Source organism: Cavia porcellus, unplaced genomic scaffold (assembly GCF_034190915.1).
Source record: "Cavia porcellus strain 051 isolate PalLab524CR breed Dunkin Hartley unplaced genomic scaffold, mCavPor4.1 scaffold_14, whole genome shotgun sequence".
In the NCBI taxonomy this organism is placed as follows: Eukaryota; Metazoa; Chordata; class Mammalia; order Rodentia; family Caviidae; genus Cavia; species Cavia porcellus.
Window position 1 is genome coordinate 70876380 of NW_026947497.1, and position 22323 is coordinate 70898702.

Here is a 22323-nt window from a genome sequence, read left to right on the forward strand (position 1 = left end):
GGTTACTTGAATTAAAGTCAAAAGAACAGATGGGAGAAATGTACCCCATGGGAAATGAGGTGACATTAGGTTTGTGTATCACTTCTTTTCCTTACCACGCATATCTTCCTCTTGCACAAAGAAGATTCCAAGTATCCAGCCTCAGCATATGATTGTGCTGCTTTTTAACCTTTTGTCATACAGCCCATTTTGAAGAAATGAGTGATAAATGAAATATGTATAAAAGCTTTTCAGAAGTATTTTATACTCCACCACATTTGATCTGATTATGATGATTCTAAATATTATTCAAACAGAATGCTTTTCCATTTTTTGCCAAAAAAGAAATTCTTAGGAATGTTTTCATTTCTAAATTTATTTTTCATTTGACAATGGCTAACTTTACATATTGTGATTTTTTAAATGAAACCATACAAGGTTCTCTTCCAAAGACAAAGTGAAATTGGGCTGCTGTGCGTATTTCAACTGAATCGCTTTGCAAGATAATGGTTATCAATCAATTTAAAATTCAGCAACTTAAAATCAAGAGCATATTGAGTCTAGGCAGGATCAAGAATACGATGTTTGCTGATATGTTAGTGAATATGAGAACATAAATGATACTTTATGGAAAATTTATAACCAAAATTTCATCTTTTCTGTGTCTCCTTATGAAATGTCCTTATGAACACTAAAAGAGGAGATTTTGAGTCAACCTATGGTGCGTTGCCAGAGGCAGAATTTATGAAACACTTTTGTCAGCTATTCTGGAAACACTACAAAAGAAATAGTCCTCCTTCTGATTGGTGCTAAAGCCACTAATAGGTGCAGTTTAGTATAATGTCTCTATGAGAATTCCTTCCCCCAAAGTGAGCTTGCCTAGGTCAAAACTCTGCACAGGCATTCCCTTTTTTCCCTTTAAGCTTGTGCAAAACACCTAAAGGAGCTACTTCCAATCCAGGCGATGCTCTCTCTTGAGTTTATTCCTTCCTTCTCAGATCACAGAGACAATGGGGAATATTCTCTGTTTACTCAAATCAGTCTGGATTAGTGTCACCCTATTGATGGAATCAGAATTAAAAGGAAAACCATTACCCTCTCAAAGGGCAACATCAGGTGTTTGGGGAATGCCTTGATTAGTTTTAAACAGACCATGGGAGACTGTCACCAGACTAGGGCAGAGGGCTCCACATGATACACAGAGAGAAAGGCTAACACTCATGAGGGAAGAAGCTCTGGGGCCTGGGAAATTATTTCAACAATCTCACCAGTGCTTGCAGCACTGGATCTGAATAGGGAAAAAGCTCTTTCTACCTGCTTTCTACACTCCAGTGCCCCCACATCGAAATATTTAACGCTGGGTTAATTCTTTTCCAGCCCTGCCAGGGAAACCCATCATCCTTAAAAGGCCCTCAGATACCCCATTCACAACTCTGGACTCTACTTCTCCGCAGGTACAAGATGCCTTCTCCCTGTCTCTACACTGAAGGCTGTTGGAGATATTTTGCATTACTTGTGTTTGTGTCCTCTGTGAGGCTGCTACATCAGGTTCCCTGAATGCCTTGGGTACAGGCATCTCTGGCTGTGTTTCTAAGTGTTATCTTCACTTAGAAATGGGGCACATGGTATTAACTGAGAACAAAGGCTGTTTGTAACTGACCTGTGCAATACAGCAAAGCAAGCATACACATTACCCACGACGTACCAGCTCTGTGTTCTGCAAGTAACCAAATAATATAATTTCCCTGGACTTCTTACAAGCCTTTTTTTTTTTTTTTTTAAAAACAAGGTTACTCTTATTTCCATTATACTTCAACTGGCAGGAAAATCTGAAAACACATGGCAGTTCCTTAAGTCAGAAATGACTTGTCTCTAACAGGTAAATAGTGAAAAGTGTATGCTGCTTTCACATAATTGATTGCCCATGAGGACAGAGAATGTGTTTGATTTAGGGAGAAAAAAACAACTGAACAGATTAGATTTTTATCTTGCACTGAAATCACTTTTTAAAAGTGTTTACCTGCTTCCACACTGTTCCCTTGATTCAGTTTGTCCCCTGCAAATCTCTAGATCACCAACCAGAGATGTGGGTGGTTTGATCTGGGTGAATAAGCTTGATGGTTTGCAAACATTCTCCCTTTTTATTTTCTAGAGTGTTATTACTGAACGATGTCTGAGAAATCCTCAAGTCATTTTGCTTTTAGACATAATGTCCCAGCAAGTTTTTTTTCAAAGACCCTAATGAGCTACGCTAATTATTAAACTGATTGATTGATTGTTACTTTTATAGTGGAGTCAATAGAAAGGAATGAATAGGTAAGTGCCTTTCCAGAGGAAGGCATGCTTTCCACAGACCTGCAAATGTCACTTTTGCTTTGCATTTCAAAGTGAGAGTTTAAAAGGAAAACTCCGATGTTATGTAAGTCGCCATGTCGAATTACAAAGCATAATAAATCACCCAAACTTTATTTCAAATAGAATAAAGTATGGAGCAATCAGCAAAGCATTTCACAGGCAAAAGCCAATTAGAACCCAGGAGACAGTATCCCTGATCTGTGTGTATATAGAATAGTCAGACTGGTTAGTACGGTGCATGATCAGTTTTCTTCTTGCAGATAAAGGCCCATATTTTGGCCCCTGAGTGAGGCCTGAGAAATAAAGTTGTGAATTTAAATCATTTTCGAGAAATTTCCAGTAACTTCATTAAACTAAAATTTTAGTTCCTCAAAGCACACATTTATAAGCCATTAGTGATATCATTACTCTAAACTGAAGTTTAGTTTACTGGGCTGAAAATCATGGAGATTAGACTAGACAGGGAAGGACACATTTTGTAGCCTGTCCTCTAGAACCTCCATGTTTTTCTCTAAATTTGTGTACAAATGATTTCTTTCCAAAGTGAGCTATGTTTGCCAATTACTGCCACCAGTACAAAGTGAATAATTATATGCACACAGAGATTTGGATTCTCATTGTTGACCTAGAGACATTAGAAACAAAATCTAGACCATCAAGCAAACAAAATTAAAAAAAAAAAACAAAAAAACAGCCAAACAAACAAAAGCCAAACCAAAAGCAAACACTGCCTTGGCACAAAAGTGTGCATGTGTTCATCTTAAGGAAGAGGAAGCTCATTAATAAACTTCTCAGCTAGGTGTGAGCTCCCAAGTATTACTCATTGCATTGCCAGTGACAGGACTGGCTATTCTGCTACTGGTTCCCATCAGAGCTGGAGCTGAGAGAGCAATTCCTACCTCCCAAGACATATCAAACCCAAAGTAAAGGTCATAGGGATTATTTGGGGATACACTATAAGGTTCACATGCCAGTAACATCCAAAGACATAAATCCAATTTGGATTTACATTTACTTTAGGATAAAAAGAGCTGTGCTTGACTCTATTAGAATAACAAGACTCTTACTGAAAGTGATTTTTTTTTTATTTCTAAAAGTTTTGAATTTATTCTTTAAAGGACTATTTTCCTAGTATCTACTACTTCTCTAACACTGATCCAGGTAGTAAAGATGTAGCAATAAATATTCCAGATATGACCTCATGTAAATTTATTGCCCAGAAGGCCTACATTAAGAAATATTTATGTAGATAGTTGACTTCAGTAACAATTAAGGGACACAAAGGGAAAGTACTATGCAAATGTGAAACCCAGAAGGATAATCTATACAAGCAAGGAGATTCCCAGAAGATGACATTGAAGTTGAAGGCTGAACAGCATACTGGGGAAGAGGTGAGAGATGCCTGCCAACAGCCTGCAACTGGAGGAGTTCACCTTTAAGAAGCTGACAGAGGGCCTATTTGGAAAAGAGAGGTCAATAACATTGTTCCTTGTACCATTTTAAAGATAGAGCATCTTTATTCTACAAGAACAAGGATCAAGGGAGTCAAGTTCAGAGGGAAATGATCAGAGTTGTGTAATTTGGGTGCTAGTTTCAAGGAATAGGGTGGCTAACTTAGAGAGTATGCATTCTAAGAACAGATAAAGTTTTATATTCTATCTTTAGTGGGAAAGAAAAGATCTTCAGGAATAAGATAGTTGTGACTTCTTTGAATATAACTTTTATATTAAAGCTTTGGGCAGACATTTCAATAGCTCAGGTAATCACAATGAAGGCTACTGAAGTTAGGTACTGAGCTAGATTTACTGGTTTCACATTCAAGCCCTTGTTCCTACCTTAGGCAAATTCTTTAAACTTTGTCACTTCAGTTTCCTCATTTATAAAACATATATGAAATATAGGATAATAATACTCCCTATGTTATCAGGATTAAATGAGCAAATACTTGCAAAGCATTATGCATTGAACATTGTAAGACACATAGAAAGAATACAGTAAGAGTATACATAATAGTAGTAGTAAATAGCTAATATTTTCATAAAGCAGATTAAATACAGACACTAAATTTGTTTCAGGTTTCATGCTTTTTATTTGTTATGTTCATCACAATTTTATTGATGCTTATGTCTTCCATTTCATGTCACGGGGAGCAAAGTATTTTATATGATACAATATTAATCACATTCATCTCTTTGGAGTGTAAATCATGACTTCTAATATAGTTCAGACACATACACTAGCAAAATTACTTTTGACAATATTTTGGACTCCTTAAGAACAAATGAAGCATTATTGGAAAGCTTCTAAAAGGACGGAGATATGCTTGCCACGTAAGTCGCCTAACTTTCAATTAAAGATTTTCACTGATACATATTTTACCATGCATACAAAACAGAACTAGTAAACCACTGATTAGTATAGATGGATAATATCTACAAAAATTGAAATAGAGAACATGTTCTCAAGCGTATTTTTGTTTCCACTTTAATGAATAGCCTTTAGTTTGACAACACTGAAACTGAATGTTTCTCTTCTTCTGGCTAGATCAAAAATTGTTGAATACTAAAATTACATACTTTGCTTTCAATTAAGCCCATAATGTACTCCCTTGGCATACAACGACAGCAATTTCTTTCAGAATTAGGATTCCTTTCAACTTTTACTTTTTATGATTACTAGACAGAAGCAATTACTAAGGTCATACAATTTAAAATTTATTTTCCTGAATTGAACTCTAGTTTAATTTGGCTGTATTTTGACTTTTTTGCATCTTCATTTTGGTCTTCTTGTTGTTCTGTTTTTTTGGTACTGGGGATTTAACTCATGACTGCATGCTTGGCAGGCAGGCGCTATGCTGTTGAGCTAAGCCTCAGCCCCTTCATATCCTTCTTCTACCTGTGGTGGTGTCCCTGGCACCGGTGGGTGGCTGCAGGCTGTTTGTATCACTGACGGCTCTCAAAGGCTCGCTATCACTGGTCTTTACAAATACTGTATATATTATTTGTTAATGACTCTGTCCACCTGATGAGCCAAGCCAGGTCATTTGTGTCAGCTGGCAGTTGGAGCTTTTGGGAATTTATCTCTTAAATTATGAAATCTAGGCCCTCCAGGAATCTTGACACTATGTCAGAACATAAAACATTCTAGCAAACCTTTCACATAGTCTCTTTCTAGATCTGTGTGTACAAATTTTTGTTCTTATAGTTTGTACATTATAAGGTCTGGATGTATTTTACTTTCAAGCATTCACGTTATAGAACCATTTTTAGGAAGAAAAAGAAGTTAAACACTGACAAAATCTGGCTGTAAGAAAAATGTGACGGTAAATGCGTTTTTAAGGTGGGGAGATGGTGCTTTACCTTGACATTATAATACAAATAACTTCTTGACCTCAAAAGGAGCGCTTAGAGTTACTTGTGCTTAATTCTAGCATAAAACAAACTATCATTCTTTGAGATAGGGCAAGTGGGGGAAGACTTAAAAATGACAAGTATTTCTCCCTTAGGCAGTGTGTGTTGAAAATCACTATCTTGCTAATATTACGGGATGAAAATGTAGCACTGTCTGTGAAAGAATAATTGACTGAATGCTTTCTAAACCAAGGGTCATGAAGAAAGTGTTTTCTTTTCCTGAGAGAGGCTATAGAGTGTTCACAAAAGCTCTTCCATGAAGCCTGTGGTGAAAGGTTACACCAGCTGAGGAAATGATACACTGCCTTAGACGCTTAGAATTTTAGTCATATCCAGGGAACTCTGAATAAGGAAAAAAGCAGCTATCTCATGAATCCATTTTTGAAGATATCAGATCTCCTCATACAGCAGCTCACTGATGGTCAGAATTGGACACTTTTCTGTTACATCATCAGACTTCGTGACTAAAATTCCAACTTACCTTATAGGAAACTGAGGTCCTAGTTGTCCAATTACGTTGTGCAGGGCTACCCAGCACATTGGTGACCCTGATAGGACTTGGATCCTGTGTTACCAAGTCTCCTTTCAGAGTCCTCTTGCATTCCTGGGATCCATCCAGGAAGTTGGTGCTACTAGAGACTGCTCAGTTCCCTACGTTCATGTGATTGTCACTAATGGATTATAAATACAATTTCTTCTAAATGAAACCTGGCCAAGTTACTGTTTGCAGTAAAATGGGTCTGTACACATCAAGGTAAATAAGTTATAATTATATAGTTCAACAGTAAACCTTGCCTATTTCCTGATTCGGTTCCTATTCCAACTTTTATTAAATTGTTTGCCATTTACTAGTGGCTATTGTTGCTATGTTGCAATAAACTAGTACATACAGTGATACTCAAAAAAGTCAAATTATAATAATGTCTGTCTTATACTAGTAAACTGTTAGAAAGAGAATTAAGGAACATAAATTAAACCTAAGTCTCTGTTTCCCGGCACTGGTAGAATAACTTGATTGGAATTGTTTCTGATATTAAGTCATTTTATAAGAAAGCAATTCCAGTATAAATATACACATAGATAATTATGGTATGAATTCAGACATGTAACATGGAGATTTATAATGATTATTATTCGTCTTACACAAACAAAATCCAGGTCTACAATATATTCAAATTTTAAGATCGACACAAAAATTTAAACCAAGAAAGGAAGATAAAATTTAATTATAGCAGTTGTATTTGTAGGATATTTTAGTGAATAGATAAGAATAATCTAGTCTTCTATTATGTTATTTTAATTCCCAACCAGCATCCAAATTAAAGGTTAGTGAAGAAACAGATCAGTCTGTATGTGCATAAGGTCCTACAAAAAAAGGCTAAAAAATAATAAATATTCCAGTATATTTGGGAATGGTTGGTGAAATTTAGCCCTGGATAAAACCATACTTCATGAAACTACCGCCATACTTTACCCATTCTTAGGATGCTCTGTGATGACCTGAATTATGTTTGTGCATTCTGGGTACATTTCATCTTTTCTGTGAAAGATCAACTAGTCTGTCATTAACTTACTTCAGTCCCAAATGTTGGTGATTCAACCCCTTGACTACTATTTCATAGTTCTTTTATAGGAAATAAAGCATCTGTTTGGAATCAAAAGAAATCAACTGTATTGTTTCAGAGGGATTATAGTGTCTATCAGACAAGTGGTGTTTGGTGTGTGTGTGTGTGTGTTTATAGTTTGTAGAAGGAAGACTGCTTCCTCTTTCACGTGTGATATGCTGTTATTCATTCACTATTTGTGTACTTGAAAAGGATGTCAAAGTTCTTCCAAGAGCGAGATACCTTGTGGGTATAAAGGAAGGATTTATTTCCTGTTCCATTTAAAATATCCTAATAATCTTTATAATGTAAGAAACACTTGGAATACTTTGGGCCTGATGAAGTTCTCCCAGGAACCAATCTCTGTTGCTAGTGTGAAAGTGTCATGTTCTAATTTCTCTAACTCTTACTTGTCATGTCCGTGAGTGTTACACTGGCATCCCAGCATATCACATTTCTTACCTCTGTTTATGGGACGTGTTTATGAAACCGTAATGTCATTGGGGACCGCAAGGAAGGAGAATGGGCACTGCTCCTTTCCCCCAGCTGCTTCACTCTGTGGGAAATAGGAGATCGGTGCCATTCACTTGACCTGGGGGAGAGTTGGATTCATGGGCACGCAGACGCTGCTGTTCTGCGCTTCATGCTCTATTCTCACTGCTTGGAAAGTCTTAATAATTTACACACAAGAGACTCTGCATATCCACTTTCACGGAGCACTTGAGCTTCTGTTGCTATCCTGGTGGTAGTGTCTGGCTCTTTCTGGCCATGTGAGTCTGCCCTTGGCCTCCAGTCATACTTTGGCAACATGTACAATCTCTTTTCAAATCAAAGAAGTAAGCAAATAATAATCTTTTAAACCAGATGTTTAAAAAATTAACTCTAAAATACTGTTTCTACAAACTGTTTCTAAAATTAGGTTTTTGCCTTCCTTTTTATAATAAATAAGAAAATTAAGTAACTGTAATCTTACAGTACTATCTGGGTTTCTTGTTTGCATTCACTGTAAAATCAGTTGTGTTTTGTTTTTTGACTTTTGTTTTGAATGAAAGAAGACAGTTGGTCTACTACCTGGGTTCTATTTCTCTTCAGTGTAATGTGGGAAGAATTCCATTTGGAATTTTTTTTTTCCTATTTTTATCTTGAGTAATGTGCTGATTTCTTTTTGCCCAATATTGAGAAAGGCAGCTTAGTGTTACATAAGCCTAGAACCTTAGCATTATGAATAAATTCTATTACTTACAAGTACAGTATTTCCCCTGAGACTGGGAGAGTACATCTGCCAGCACCCACGGTGCTATCACTGAGATATGGAACACAATTTCCCCTGGCTTGGGTTCCACCCAGTATGTTGAGTGTTAACTGCCATGACAGGGTCTCCTTTGTGATTTCTTGGTAAATGGGATTTCCCTTCTCTTAAGTCCCTGGAGAATAGACAAGTGTTTGCTCACTGGCTTTTAAAGCTTGGCCCCAAACTTTTCTCTTTATATATTTTGGGGGGAAAAAATTCAAAGGGCTGGTGTTTCTTTGTTCTCATCCAAGCCCACAATTAGCTGAAGTTCCTTCTGTGTGGCTAGACGGAGGAGGAAGGGGCACCCACCCAGCAGACCTTTTACTGCCTGTGAGAAAGTGCTTGGACGGACAGATGGGCAGCTCCTTTGTCCCTCTTGTCAGGGAAGGCTGCCTCCCTAATTGTACTGCTGTAGGGAAGCACGTGCCTTGGGGAGCATTATCTGATTCCTACAGGACCTTCGGGAGTGCTTTGTATACTGACCCTTAGCTGGAACACAAACATCTTTTCAGTCCCCTTTCCAGGCTGTTGCCTGAGGCGTGGATACCTGAGAGCTTCAGCTCAGCCAGGGGTGTGGACACATTTGTACCAACTTCAGCCTCATTTCTTTTCTCTCCCCCCAGTTGTTTGACCTGCAGCTTTGCTCCACCTGTGGGGAGGGGACGCAGAAGATGGAGGATGGAGAGGGCGAGGAGCTATAGAAGTCAGCCGGAGAGAAAGCGAGACAAACAGCTGCTCTTGTCAGCATGGGGATAAGTGTAAAGAGATTAATAGTTATTTGCAGAGCAAATGGGGAGGTGGCATTCAGCAGTGGAATGCGAATGTATGAATGCAATGGAATGGGCGTGCGACTGTTAACATTTAGACAGATGCTCTCTGGACTGAATGGAATGGCCTAGTCCTTTCTCCTCTCCAAATGAAAGAATGAGTGGCGGAATAAAACCATTTCATTATTCCCCAAGTTTCAGATGGAAGGAAATGTTCAAGATCTTCTTCCTTTGTGACTTTGCTCTCTATGGTTTTTCTTAGCCTGGTTTCTCAGTTATATTTCAATTGAACTTGCTTCACTTCCTTTGTAAAATATGTACCTCTTCTTTTGACCTCCTTGCCCTCTTCCTTACCTTAAGTTAAAGCAGAGAGAGAAATTTCCATGTTTCAGAAAGTTTCGAGGAGGAAAAATTGAGCCATAAGCTGGTTGCACCTTTTGGAAAGGAGCTGTTTAGTTTGGGGTTAGGAAAACACAAGGCAGACTCAGCGGATGGGGCTGCCTGAGGTGGGGGCCTGCACGGAGTCCTGGACTTGGAACCCAGGATTTAATTGCAAAATTTACGCTCTACTTATTAGCTAGTGCTGGAGCAACTTGCTTCCTCTCTCTCTGCAAGTATCCTGCAAATTTGCTTTTCAGATAAAATGGGAAGAAACCAACTCATTCCTTACATAAACGTTTTCTTGAGCATTTATTCTGTGCCCAGATTAATTGGTATGGAAGACATACAATCATCTGTCAAATGGTGCTGAGTGAACTAATGTACTGTTAAATTGCATTAAGCATAGATTTTATTTGTAATGAGATATTTCTTTTATTTACACGTGTTCTACTCTAGAAAAAATAAGATACTAGAAAGAAAATGGCAGAACAATAAAAAAAAAAGTTGGATGACAGACTGGCATGTTACTTTTTAAAATAGGTAATTGAGGCTGGGTGTGTTAGCAGTGGCTGTGGTTCCAGTTTCTGAAGAGGCTGAGGCAGGAGGCTCTGTCGAGCCCGGGAATTCTACACTAGCTTGGACAATATAAGATCCTCCTTCTCTCACTGCCAAGCCTTTCAAATGCTGCTACTACCCATTCCCCTCCAGTCTTTATGACCATAGTTCCTGAGACGGTTACTGGTATTGTGACACTAATTTTAGAATTATAAGAATAAGAAGAATCTTGAGATCATTTGATTTTTCACATTCATACAACAGTTTGATGATTAACCCCCCTTTAAGCTATCAAATGGTCTTTCTCACTCCAAATACCATCACAGGGAGTACTTTTGATTGTTAATAATTTCAACTGAGCTACTAAACAACGTTTTTGCCTTCTTTGTGGACAACTCTGTCCTCCAATTTCACTCTTGAAGGTTCCAGTCAACAAGGCCACCTATAAGGGCTGTGTGATCTGCGCAGGTTACTACACAGCCTCCCCCAGAGGACTCACGGTGTTTCTGGGTCTCACAAGTTGCTGATTCCATTTGTATATGACCTGTTTCTCACCTGTAGAATGCATGTCCCAAATGCTACCATTCTTGAAGCAATGATCTGAGGCTCACACCGCTAATGCTGGGGTCTCCGGGTGTCCTTTCAGCCACAGTACACAAACCTGGGGCTCCTGAACAGCATGGACCAGCAGATCCAAAACGGCTCCTCGTCCACCAGCCCCTACAACACTGACCACGCACAGAACAGCGTCACTGCGCCCTCGCCCTATGCGCAGCCCAGCTCCACCTTCGACGCCCTGTCGCCGTCGCCCGCTATCCCCTCCAACACTGACTATCCGGGCCCGCACAGCTTCGACGTGTCCTTCCAGCAGTCCAGCACCGCCAAGTCGGCCACCTGGACGGTAAGGGCGAGGCCTCCACAAAGCCTCCCTTCCCAGAGCCTCTGGGTGTTTCTCTTACTTCAGGTGCAGAGATCCCTAACTCAATGACAGAAAAAGGAATGCATTATGCCAATAAGCAGTCCATAATCGTAGGATATGTGTTTACAGGCTCCAAGATATGCAAGATCTATCAGTCTCATTACTGTGAAGATGTAATTGTCACCTTTTTAAAAATATAATAAGATGAATTAAGGGAAATAAAATTTCACACACTAAATGCTAACATGTTTATATCTCTAGATTCTGTAACATGAATCCCAACTCATGGGTATGTTCAAATTTATTAAAATTGGAAACATTTTTGCAGCTCATTCTCCAAGTAAAAGCTTCTAGAACTACCTATCAGGGCCTCGAGCTAGTCAAAAGAGAGTGTAATTTAAATTGTTGAGAGAAAATATCTTTCTATATGTAGATTTTTAAAGAATAAGTGAATTTTTTTTTCAAAAATTGAAAAAGGATTATTTCACAGTTATTATAAAATAAGTAGAAAAACCTACAAAGTTAACTATTAGGCATTTGATCAAAGAATCACCCAAAGCAACAGATGGATGTTTATGAAAAAAGTTAATGTCTGCATGAATATACAAATGCTTCCAAGTATTATTTTCTTATGGAAAATATAGTAGTAGAATTATTTTAATGGTTCTTTTGCTCTTTGGCAAAAGTAATCTTTTAGAAATCATTTCTAGATTTATCCTACATACAGTATCTAGTTCATGATAAGTTTTAATACAATTAAATGAATTTGCTTAAATGAACTATATTTGGAACATTTAATCCTTTCTCTGTAATTGCATATCTGTTCCCCTCATTTTCATCTTGTGTCTCTGTGTTGGACACCATTTATAACTTTTATTGTGGTAGTGAGAACAACTTAAAAACTTAGAGATATTTAAGAGACGTCCTTAGAGTTACATAGGCCTTTGTGTAACTGGAGGTAGTTTTGATTCCTGCCTTACCCCCATTGGGTTGTATTCTTTCTGTCTTTCTGACCACTCCCATCAGAGTGCCTGAAAATTGTCTAAAAATGTGTTTTATTTTAGTGCTTTCTATTTATGGTATCAAAATTCTGCCATGGCTCGTACATATTTCAGCCATTGAGAACAAGCTTTAACTTCAAACTTAATGTTTCTCCTCTGTGCTGTTATCTCCTATGTGCTGTGTCTGTATTTCTCTTTCCAGATTATTCAGTTTCATTTGTATTTATAATTGTAGATATGGATAATAAAGGTGAATAAATGTAAGGGTTTATAGGCTTTAAATAGCTGGTTGATTGATCTAACTAGTATTTCCTGGAGCTCCACCAAAATAACTATTTTATGAATGAGCCCTGTGTGCCTTAGGGTCCTCACCACCAACTGAACATTTATAGTCACCAGTCTTCAAGGCTCACCGTTACTTGTTCGGTTTACTACATCAGCACTTTGCTGTTTTGCAAGGAGCCTCATCTGAGGGGACGATGAGTGTATAAGGTCACTAAATGCATAATTGCCTCCATTGCAAAATCATTTAAGACCTGTGAGGATACGGTGTGATGTAAAGCCAGCTTCAGGTCAGCCTTCCTCCCTCTCCCCTCCTTTTCCATCTCTTCATGCAGGTGCCTTAAGGTCTTTTTGCAGATTTAACACAATCCCAGACCACTTTCACTCAGAGCTGTTCTCTGAGAAATAAATTGTCTCCTGAAAAAGTTTTGAGATTTCTCCTTCAATGGACAGAGAGAAAGCATTCTGGTGTAGCACACAGGGAGGAAATAAAACATAGATACTTAGGTGATACGAGAAGGATACTGAGAGCCAGAAACCTGAATTCTAGTCTAGAATATCTGTGAGACCTTAGCTACGCTATCTCAGCTTCCCAGAATTCAACAGGTGTCTCAGATGCAGAAGAGGATGGTGAACACCCTGTTTTGTGAAAGCAAGGTGCCAGTGTATAAGTGCAGAATGCTGCCAGAAGGTATTAGGCTCTGGTCAAGTACTTTGTCATCCACAAGTGAGCATTGCTAATTTGTGAATCTCTCTTCCATTATCTTCTATCTACCCTGAAGATTTGGAAGAATCAGGATCCTGTTAGTATATTACATGGCATCTGTGTTTTTACTTCATGTTTTTCTTGTTCACAAGCAGACTTCTTCCAGCCCCAGTGGAGTTCTTCCAAACGAAGACCCTTGAGCCCTCATCTGAGTAGCTGCTAAGATTATCTAAAATGATATTGTATTCTTAATTATGCATGGTGGATCTTATACATAGCAGCATCTAATTCTTTGAATCAATTTATATAACCTTACATTTGTATAAACATACATAAGCTTCCCATTTTCAAAAGTATTTTCTAGTCTGTTTATCTTAGTTGAGCCTGAAGACCAGGTCTGTTATTCACCTTTTTACACATCAACTTTAAGTAAAAGTTTCAAGGCTAATCATCAGCCAGGGAGGAAGAAAAGCCCAAGGCTCCTCATTCCAGTTCACACACAGTTCTCCAGTTCTCCACCCTCCTGTCTAGACTGTCTTTTCTCCCCACCTCTGATTGATGGAGGACAGGGGCATCTCAGTGCAGCAGACTCCATATTGTGGAACTGGCCTCTCAAGTCCCAACTGATGGAGGATATTTTTTGTACCATATTACACAACACCTATTACTTAAGCATCTGTGCTGAAAACAGTTTTTCCAAATAAAATGCTATATTTTAGAACTGCCCTCAAACTAGAAGTAACAGAAGCAGCTGTCATTAGGGGGAGGCCACACACATTGCAAAGACTTCTGTTAATTCTTTAATAAAAGTTGTCTTAGTACCATTTTATCACTTGTCAACCTTTCCTGGCGAGTTTTCTCTTTGCATTTGTCTGGTTTTACTCTCAGAATTACTGTCAGAATGTAACTAACATATTTAAATTATAGATGCATTTTCTTTTTGCTTTTTCTGTGCTTTAAATGATGAATGTGATTGTGATTCCAATTCTATAAAAAATACAGTATTTATTTTCAGCTTCTTCCAACAAAATAAAGTGAAGGGTGATGACATTTTTCTGTACTCTCTATTTTATACACACCCTGCTCCAAACCAATACTTTAAGATGTAGATCCAGACTCTCTTATTTCCACAATATAATTGAAGCTAGTCATAGAGGCCATAATTTAATTCAGTGTACTGCAGGCCTAGAAGTTTAGCGGAAGTTATCAACCATAGGACAGCTGAAAGAATGGTAGTTTAGGGATGGCAAGAAACATAAGTGTAGATTTCAATTCTGAAACTTACGAGCAGTGTATGGGCATGTGCCCCAAATTCAATCTCTTTCACCTTACTGTCCTCATTTGCTAATGGGGTTGTTAATACTTTCCTCACCGTGTGAATTACATGGGAAGTAGATGTACCTCTCAGCGCCTGGGATGCGTAGCCCCTAAGAGTGTGCTGAGTCTGCATCCGAATCCCTTTGTGTCATGAGTTTATTATAGTTTAATTGAGTGTTCAGTTTCACAATAGGTAATAATTTGGGAGAATGTAAAGTAAGATGACTACTACTTTTTTTTTTTTCCTTAATGATTCTGGGCTCTTATGACGCATATTCCAGCCTCAGGAGGCTACAATACTATCCCCAATCCAAATATACGCAGTAGATGCTGTAGGTTCCTAAACGTGGAGTTGCAGCTGACTGTGCTGCTTTCTAAGCCTGTTCCAGACACGCAGGCGCTCCTTGCTAGCACGAGGGAGGGTCCTTTCCAGAGCTCAAGACATGGCGATGTTAGCATTTCTTCCTCACTTTTAACTCAGTCCCCTCTTTCGGGGGGTGCCTTTTTCTATTCCCTGGGTTAAACGAAAGATGGCAAATGGAAAAGTCTGCATATTAAACACAGCAGAGGGGAACAAGTTCAATTAACTGCAATACAAGCAATTCCTAGTTACCTCCCCCCAAATGTTATATGGTAGGTAAAAATAACCATATGCACTGGAGTGCTTTGGGAGGTTCCTAAGAGGGGAAAGGCACTACATGAGAATGGAGAGACCTGATAAGAAAGCCCACTGCTGAGCCAGCATCTTGCTTTTTCTGGACTCCAGAGATCAGCTCTGCTTTGGCCTCACTTACCTTTACTAGGTTGAGAACTACTTTTGTTTTTGTTTTTGTTTTGGAGTTTTGTTGCTGGTTTGCTTTGTCACCCACGACCCACAGTAATCTCTGGGTACACATTCTGTGAAAATCTTCAGGTAAATGTATTCATTTAATATTTGCTTTTAGTTGTGCTTACACAATGACCCTGCTGCTGCATGAAATATTCCTTTTGGCTTTGTATCTTTCCCCTGTTAGATTCTATGGTCTTACAGGATAGAGATCCTAATCGGGGCCCAGAACAATGTTGGGCAAATAGTAAGCCCTTTATATAGAGTAAGGCAGTTTTGATTTAATTTTTTTCCTCCTCATGATAAAAGAAAATACTTGTAACTTTCAGCACCATGCCTCAGTTCTGACCCTGACTGTTAACTGTCTGTAATTGTGGTCCCTTCTACCTCCACCCATGACTTAGGGAAACATTCTTCCTTTGCTTTTCTCAACCGTGCCAGCCTCGTGTCATGTTGAGAGCTTTAAAGAATCTGACTTGAGCAAGTGGAGAGATCAGGGAGGTGTCATTTGAAAGGGAACAGCCAGTTCTCCAGAGACTTCCATTGATCCCAGCAGATCCTCTCGCTCTAGGTCTTGCAAGCGGCTGGCTTTGGCTCTGCAGGCGGGCGGGCTGAGATCTGTGTCTATGGCCCACCCTCCCTGTAATCAGGTTACCTGTAATGTAAGACTTTCAGAAAAAGGCTGCCAGCTCTGCAGAAACCTAATGCAAGGGAGCTCATGGCGTGGCCCTCTGGAATGCAAAGACTCTTAAGAATAGCCCATCAAAGGACATTACGTACAGCCTAATTTTTTCAGTGATGAATGTGATTTATCAGCTTCCCTTCACAAAAGAAACTCTTCTGGGCCAGGGCTGTATCTCAGGCTTCACATATACAAGGTCCTAGGTTTGATCCTTAGCACCCCATGAGAAAAATCTCCCCTCAAGATTTGAGCCATTATTAGGACTTGATCTAGTCTTACAGTTGAATGAATTATTAGAGCTCATGGAGAACAGACAGGAAAGATATTTAAAAATTGTACCAGTGATGTTTGTTTTTAACAAGGATATATTCACTTCTTGCCATAGATTTTTCATAAGTCACCTGAGATACAGAAATATCTTCTCATTCTCCTCTCATGATGAAAAATATAATATTATTGACCATATTAATTTCTTCTTCAAGCCTTTTCATAGTTCATCAAACACTGGTGAAGTTTATTTATCCTAAGTAAAGTACTTGATGATTCTTGGTGGTGATTCACATGACAGCAGGGTTTGGATTTACACATGTCCCTGGTAAAACGCATGTTGGCTCCCAGTCCAGAGGGAGATAAACTACTCAGCACACTGGCTAGAATTTGCCTTGGTTGAGTCTAGGCTAATGTATTTGTGATAAGTCATTTTCACACAATCTAATACTTCTCTCCCACCCTATTCTGAATTATCTATCTATCTATCTATTTATTTATTTATTTATTTTTATTATTTTTATCGGTACCAGGGATTGAACTCACGACTGCCTGCTTGCCAGGCAGGCACTTATGCCGCTGAGCTAAATCCCCAGCCCCCTGAATTATCTTTTGACTGCATCACGGAGTAACTATTTAAAAGAAAAAAATTTGCTATTTATTTACTGTATATCACTAATATAAGAGGTAACTGCTGACTCAACAGAAAAAAATAACAATTTAAATAAAGCTTATATTGCTCTTTCTACTATAGAGAGATTAGCAACAACACATTATTTTGCTCTTTCTCGTTTCTTCTTCTTACTCTTTATTTCTCCACCTCTGTCTTCCTTCTCTCCCTGGTTTCCATTCACCACCACCTCGTCCTTCTTCATTTATGTTAATTACCAGAAGTTAGTGGGGTTTTGTAGATATTACCAGCCATTTGGTATCTTACCCCCCCCCTTTTTTTGAATTCTTAGAATAATGGATTGACATGGAAAAGATCATGATCTAGGTCCATCACTGTGAATATAGTCATCAAGATCAGGAATCAGATCATCCATCCCTTTGCATTTAACAAATCATTTTGACTAGTATTGGACCACTTCAGAGGCACTGAGCTGAAATCCTTTTGGGGAAAGAAAAGCAGCCTCACCTAGACAGTGATGCAGGAACTATGTCCTAAGGTGCTTTCAGACACTTCAAATAAAGTCATTTTCTTTGCAGTCCGGTCTGCTGCAGTAGAAGAATACAAACCTAAATTTTCAAGATTACGTTATAAAGAGTAACCAGAAAGTTGGATTTGTGTGTAGTAGCTCCTGATCTTTAAGGGATAGTAATAATTATTTCTAAAAGTTGTATCACACTACAGGCCAAAATATTAGGCAGACTTCATTAAACTCTGTACAATGGGTTAACTGTGATAGAGAAGATTATGTACATTTTAAATCAAATACCTGCAAATTGGTGCAAGTATTTAAGGGAAAGTTTACCTCAGAGATCAGTATGTCTGTTCAAAAATAATAATTCTGTATCCCTTTCAAAAGAAATCTGTATCAATCCTTTGTTATATTTAACTAAGGAACACATTATCAGAGTATTTTTTAAAAACTTGATTTCTTTAACTGTTCTTCCTGTCTTTTTATACCAATAAAATTTTATTTTATAAAACAGTCTGATGAAATGTAGTGTCAGGTACTTGGTTCATAATGTTTTATTTGTTTCTGTTCCTATTATTAGATAATTTATGGAACTCTGTAACTTTCTAAATTTGGTGCAAGCTGTAATCAGAAAAGGGCAGTGAAATTTAAAGAGTTTCAAATCAATTTTCTCAGTTTGATAACTAATGCTTTATTTTTAATGGGCACAAAACACACCTGAAAATCGATGAACAACAGAGAATAATAGCATAAGAATTTTTAATGACTAGAGAAAACTACTGTATCATTAAAGTCAACAAATCTCTTACAAGGAATGTGCACCAAAGACAACCCCAAGTGATGTGTGCCATTTATTGTGAGATTGTACATCTTGGGACATTCTCATGTAGGGTCTTCCTACCCTCAACTGTTTATATTTCCCCCAAGTTTGCCATTTCCATGATCTGAGCAAGGCTATACCGAAGTTCTCACCTTCTTTGATGAAGGCAAGTGCACATTCTCATGAAAGATATTTCTGTCATTTCGTGAGTAAAAGCAACTCCATACATAATCACACCTCATGATTTTTATATCAGCAACTAGCATATTTATTCAAATCACTACACCACTAAAAGGAGATAACACAGCTCTACCCCCCAACATCCTCCAGTCCCAGATAAAAAAAGAATTTACTGTAGAATACAAAGGCATCTATTACACTCTTTGAAGCCTTGCAGATGTAACATAGACAGAGTAGTTTCTAGAACAAGAGGTCCTGTAATTAGGCATACAGAGGCCTAAAGATAATGATCTTAGTAGATGTTTCTCTCATGGTTTTTAATAGTGCCTTTGACCCTGTCATCAGATTTCACCCAGTTGAAATGTGGAAGAAAATTTGTAGTGTCTAGAGATCCTAAGCTAGATCTAATTTATTGGAGATAAATTAGGAAGGGATTTTTAATTTCAAATGGAAGGAACTGTCTCAGTTTAATGTGAAGCTAATAATACAGACAGAAGTAAAAAATTATAACATGGCATTGTTACTGTATCAGATATCTGCAAGTGGGGAAATTGATTTCTATATGCAGTTTCATGCAGTGCTAATGCTGGATTTCCAAGTTAATCGACCAAATGAGATTGTCTTCCTGGATTAATTTCTATTTTTTTTAATTGAGTTTTTGTGCTGTTTAGCTGTTATCGTCTGCACTAAATCTTGTAAAAAATATAATGACTGAGGCAGGGAGAGGATTTCAAAAGACTTTCCTTTTTCTTTGAGTGTTTTCCAAGTTCTATTAAGTAAGAAAAGCGACAATTACGTAAAAGTTCTCATTTGAATTTGAGAAGTCTTCTGACAACTCTGGGGGAAGTGTGGCTTATGAAACAGTCTCAGCCTTTTAGGACCCACTCTGGGGTCCTAATAAGCGATATGAACTGGGACAGGTGGTTTGGTCTCTGCCCATCTGTTAAATGGCATTATTATATTTCCTGGGAAAGATGGCTCTGAGGCTTAATTAAAGTTGATGAAGTACTTTTACAGCCTGAGCAATGAAGCACTGCTAGCATAATATATTATTATCTCGTCTTGGGGGTTTCTTAGGTTTGTCTTTATGAAAACTGCATTGTATCCATGTTTACAATTTAGGCAGTTTGTAAAGTTTTCTGTTTTATTCAAAGACAAGACTTGAAACAAAATGTAAGCCCCAAGACATCAATGTAAGTTTTAAGTTATAAAAAATTTATAAAATGTAATCATTTACTGGACCATGAAAAGAAAAATTTACTTTTTTATTAATTAGACTTCAAAATTGAATATGCATATTTATATACATATAAATATATTAGTTGAATAACAGGGGGATTAATTTATAAAAATTATAATTGATAGTTTGGGTTGGAAAGATATTCCTTCGATCTCCTCCAATACTTACTTTTTCCTCCTACCTTGTGTGTTAATTTAAGATAGTCACATTTATAAATACTGAACTCTGAACTTTATATAAATTGTCTCTACTCTTTTTTTCTTTTATATTCTTGGAAAAGAAAAATAATACTTTCCACATTGAAACGATGTTATAATTATGAATTACATGTCCTATCAAGAAATTGTTATAAAATAAGTCATAGATGTAGTTAAATCTATGTCATAAAAAACAAAGCTGTTATTGCTAGAAGACACCGCAATCATTCAAAATAACAAAATGTGTAATATTTGCTTAAGAATTTTGTGTGCTTTGACGTACATGGGTTTATTTTATCTAAAACAAAATTAATAAGAATTTTTTATAGCTGGGCATGGCGACACATGTCTGTAATTCCAGCACTCAAGAGGCTGAGTCAGGATAACTTTTACAAGTTTAATACCAGCTCGGTCTAAAAACTGAGCTAAAGCCAGTCTGAATTGCTTAGTGAGATCCTGTATCAAAAAAATAGTTTTTATAGATTTGACTTGTTTAAATTGATCATTGTTCTAATATTTCATTAAAGTTTTGACATGCTGGAATTTTGATATATTTAATACGGAATATTTTGAGAAGTCTTCTCAATATTTTCTATAGAAAATGCAGAGTAGATATTTATATGGTGTTGCTAAGACTGACACTCAGAAAATTTCACAGTGTAGACCATTTTTTAAGAAACTGAGTCAATTCTGTGATGGCATAAGAATTTTCCACATAAAAAAATAAAGCTGTTTTGTATAGAATTTGAAAGTGTAGCTTGTGTATTTCTCTGTTAGTCATCCATTCCTCAGACCAGAGTGATCTTAAGGAGGAAGCCCACAAAGACAGTAGATAGGTGAAAGGCTTAGAGTGGATATAAGCAGAATTCTAGTCTTTACTTTGATGATAGAAAAGGAATTCAAGAACATAGTTTATATATTATTAGTCTGAGAGCTTGCTTTTTACACAGTATTTATTAAAGATTATCAGCTACACTTACTCTTTCAAACTTTCTGTGGAAAATGATGGAATTAGCAGATATTTGTGGTACTGTTTTGCTGGCTAGTGCCATAGCAACAGTGAAGAGAAGCAGTATTCTCATGGTCACCTTTTTCTTCGACTGTCTCTAATTTCCAGGTTCAAGAAATTCTTTTCCCTCCTGTGGTAGCTAGGACTCCAACATGTGTCATTGTGCCCAGCTGTTCTTTTATTAGCATTGCTGTAAAATCTAGATTTTGCTTCCCACTAACTCAGAAGTCAGCTTAATTTTACAGAGTTTAGATTTGACACTTACATCACATTATTTGCCATTGGGGAGGTGCACTTGACTACAATGATCTCCTACCTCCTAGAACAGAAGTGACCAACATGTCATCTACTCCCAGTGGTGGCCTTACGGGTCAACAGAGCTTGCCACAAAGAGGCTGCTTTGAGACAAAGACAGAAGAAAAAGTGAGGAATTAGAATGCACATATTTTCACTATAATACAAATAAAAAGAGAGGTTATAACCTCCTGAGGCTTGCTTACAAGCATTTCCAAGCTAACAGATTTTCTTTCTTTAAATGGTTTGAAAATCTGTTTTGAAGTTGTCACTTGAGCATATGGTTGGAGGGCATAGAATAACTCCTAATTTATTGCTTTTTTAAATTCGTTTGACATTGGAATTTAGACCTCAGAAACAGAAAATGGAATGCTTTGAATGTTTTTCTTCCCATACATTCCTCATTTGAAATAAAAACATTCTCTGATAAATTGTAATGAACTATCATAAAGCATATATAATCCAGTAAAATGCAGTGTGGGAGATTCTTGCAGTGTATCTTTTTGATTATCTTTTAAGAGCAAAAGATGATAACAATATTGTATCTGGCACTTTCTTTTTATTTAAAAAAAAAAAGCAGGGACTTTGACTCTTTTAGTAAAAAAATAACACAAAAGTGCCCAAGATGGTGCAGAGAATGAAATTCAGCTTTGTGGTCAGGTAGACTTGGATCAAATGCTCCTTCTGTGTGGCCTTATATGAGATACTGCCTCTAGCATAGCTTATTCATTCCTAAAATGGGGATAATACACCACTAAGGGAGCAATGCTAGTAGTTGAGATTCATATAATGTATATAAAGTGCCCAAAGCCTGTTCTGGTAAATGCTGATTATTTTTAGGATGGAGCATATATTCATAGTAGGAAATCAACTCCACAGAATAGCTCTAGCATCTGGGGGCAAGTCTTCTACCATGTGGTTGACAAGCAAAGTTACAAGAGAACTTTAAAATTCTCACTCTAATTAGGAACAATGACATGTGGATCCAGCACCTACATTGCTCATCTTGAGTACATCATCTCTATGATCTGTATAAGACAGGAAATTACTTTCCTGTAAAAGTTACTTCAAATTTGCAGTTAAATGTTAATGTACTTAA

The 22323-nt window shown here is 37.5% G+C and overlaps 1 protein-coding gene across 5 annotated transcripts in view; it reads left to right on the top strand.

Annotated features, from left to right (window-relative positions):
- Tp63 (tumor protein p63) overlaps nt 1–22323 on the top strand; it is a 208315-nt gene that overhangs the window by 122963 nt on the left and 63029 nt on the right. For all 5 annotated transcript variants that reach the window (XM_003477086.4, XM_023560332.2, XM_005006874.4 and 2 more), the window contains one exon: nt 10989–11243. In XM_003477086.4, coding sequence (XP_003477134.1) covers nt 10989–11243 — 255 coding nt within the window. The remainder of the gene's footprint in view (nt 1–10988; nt 11244–22323) is intronic.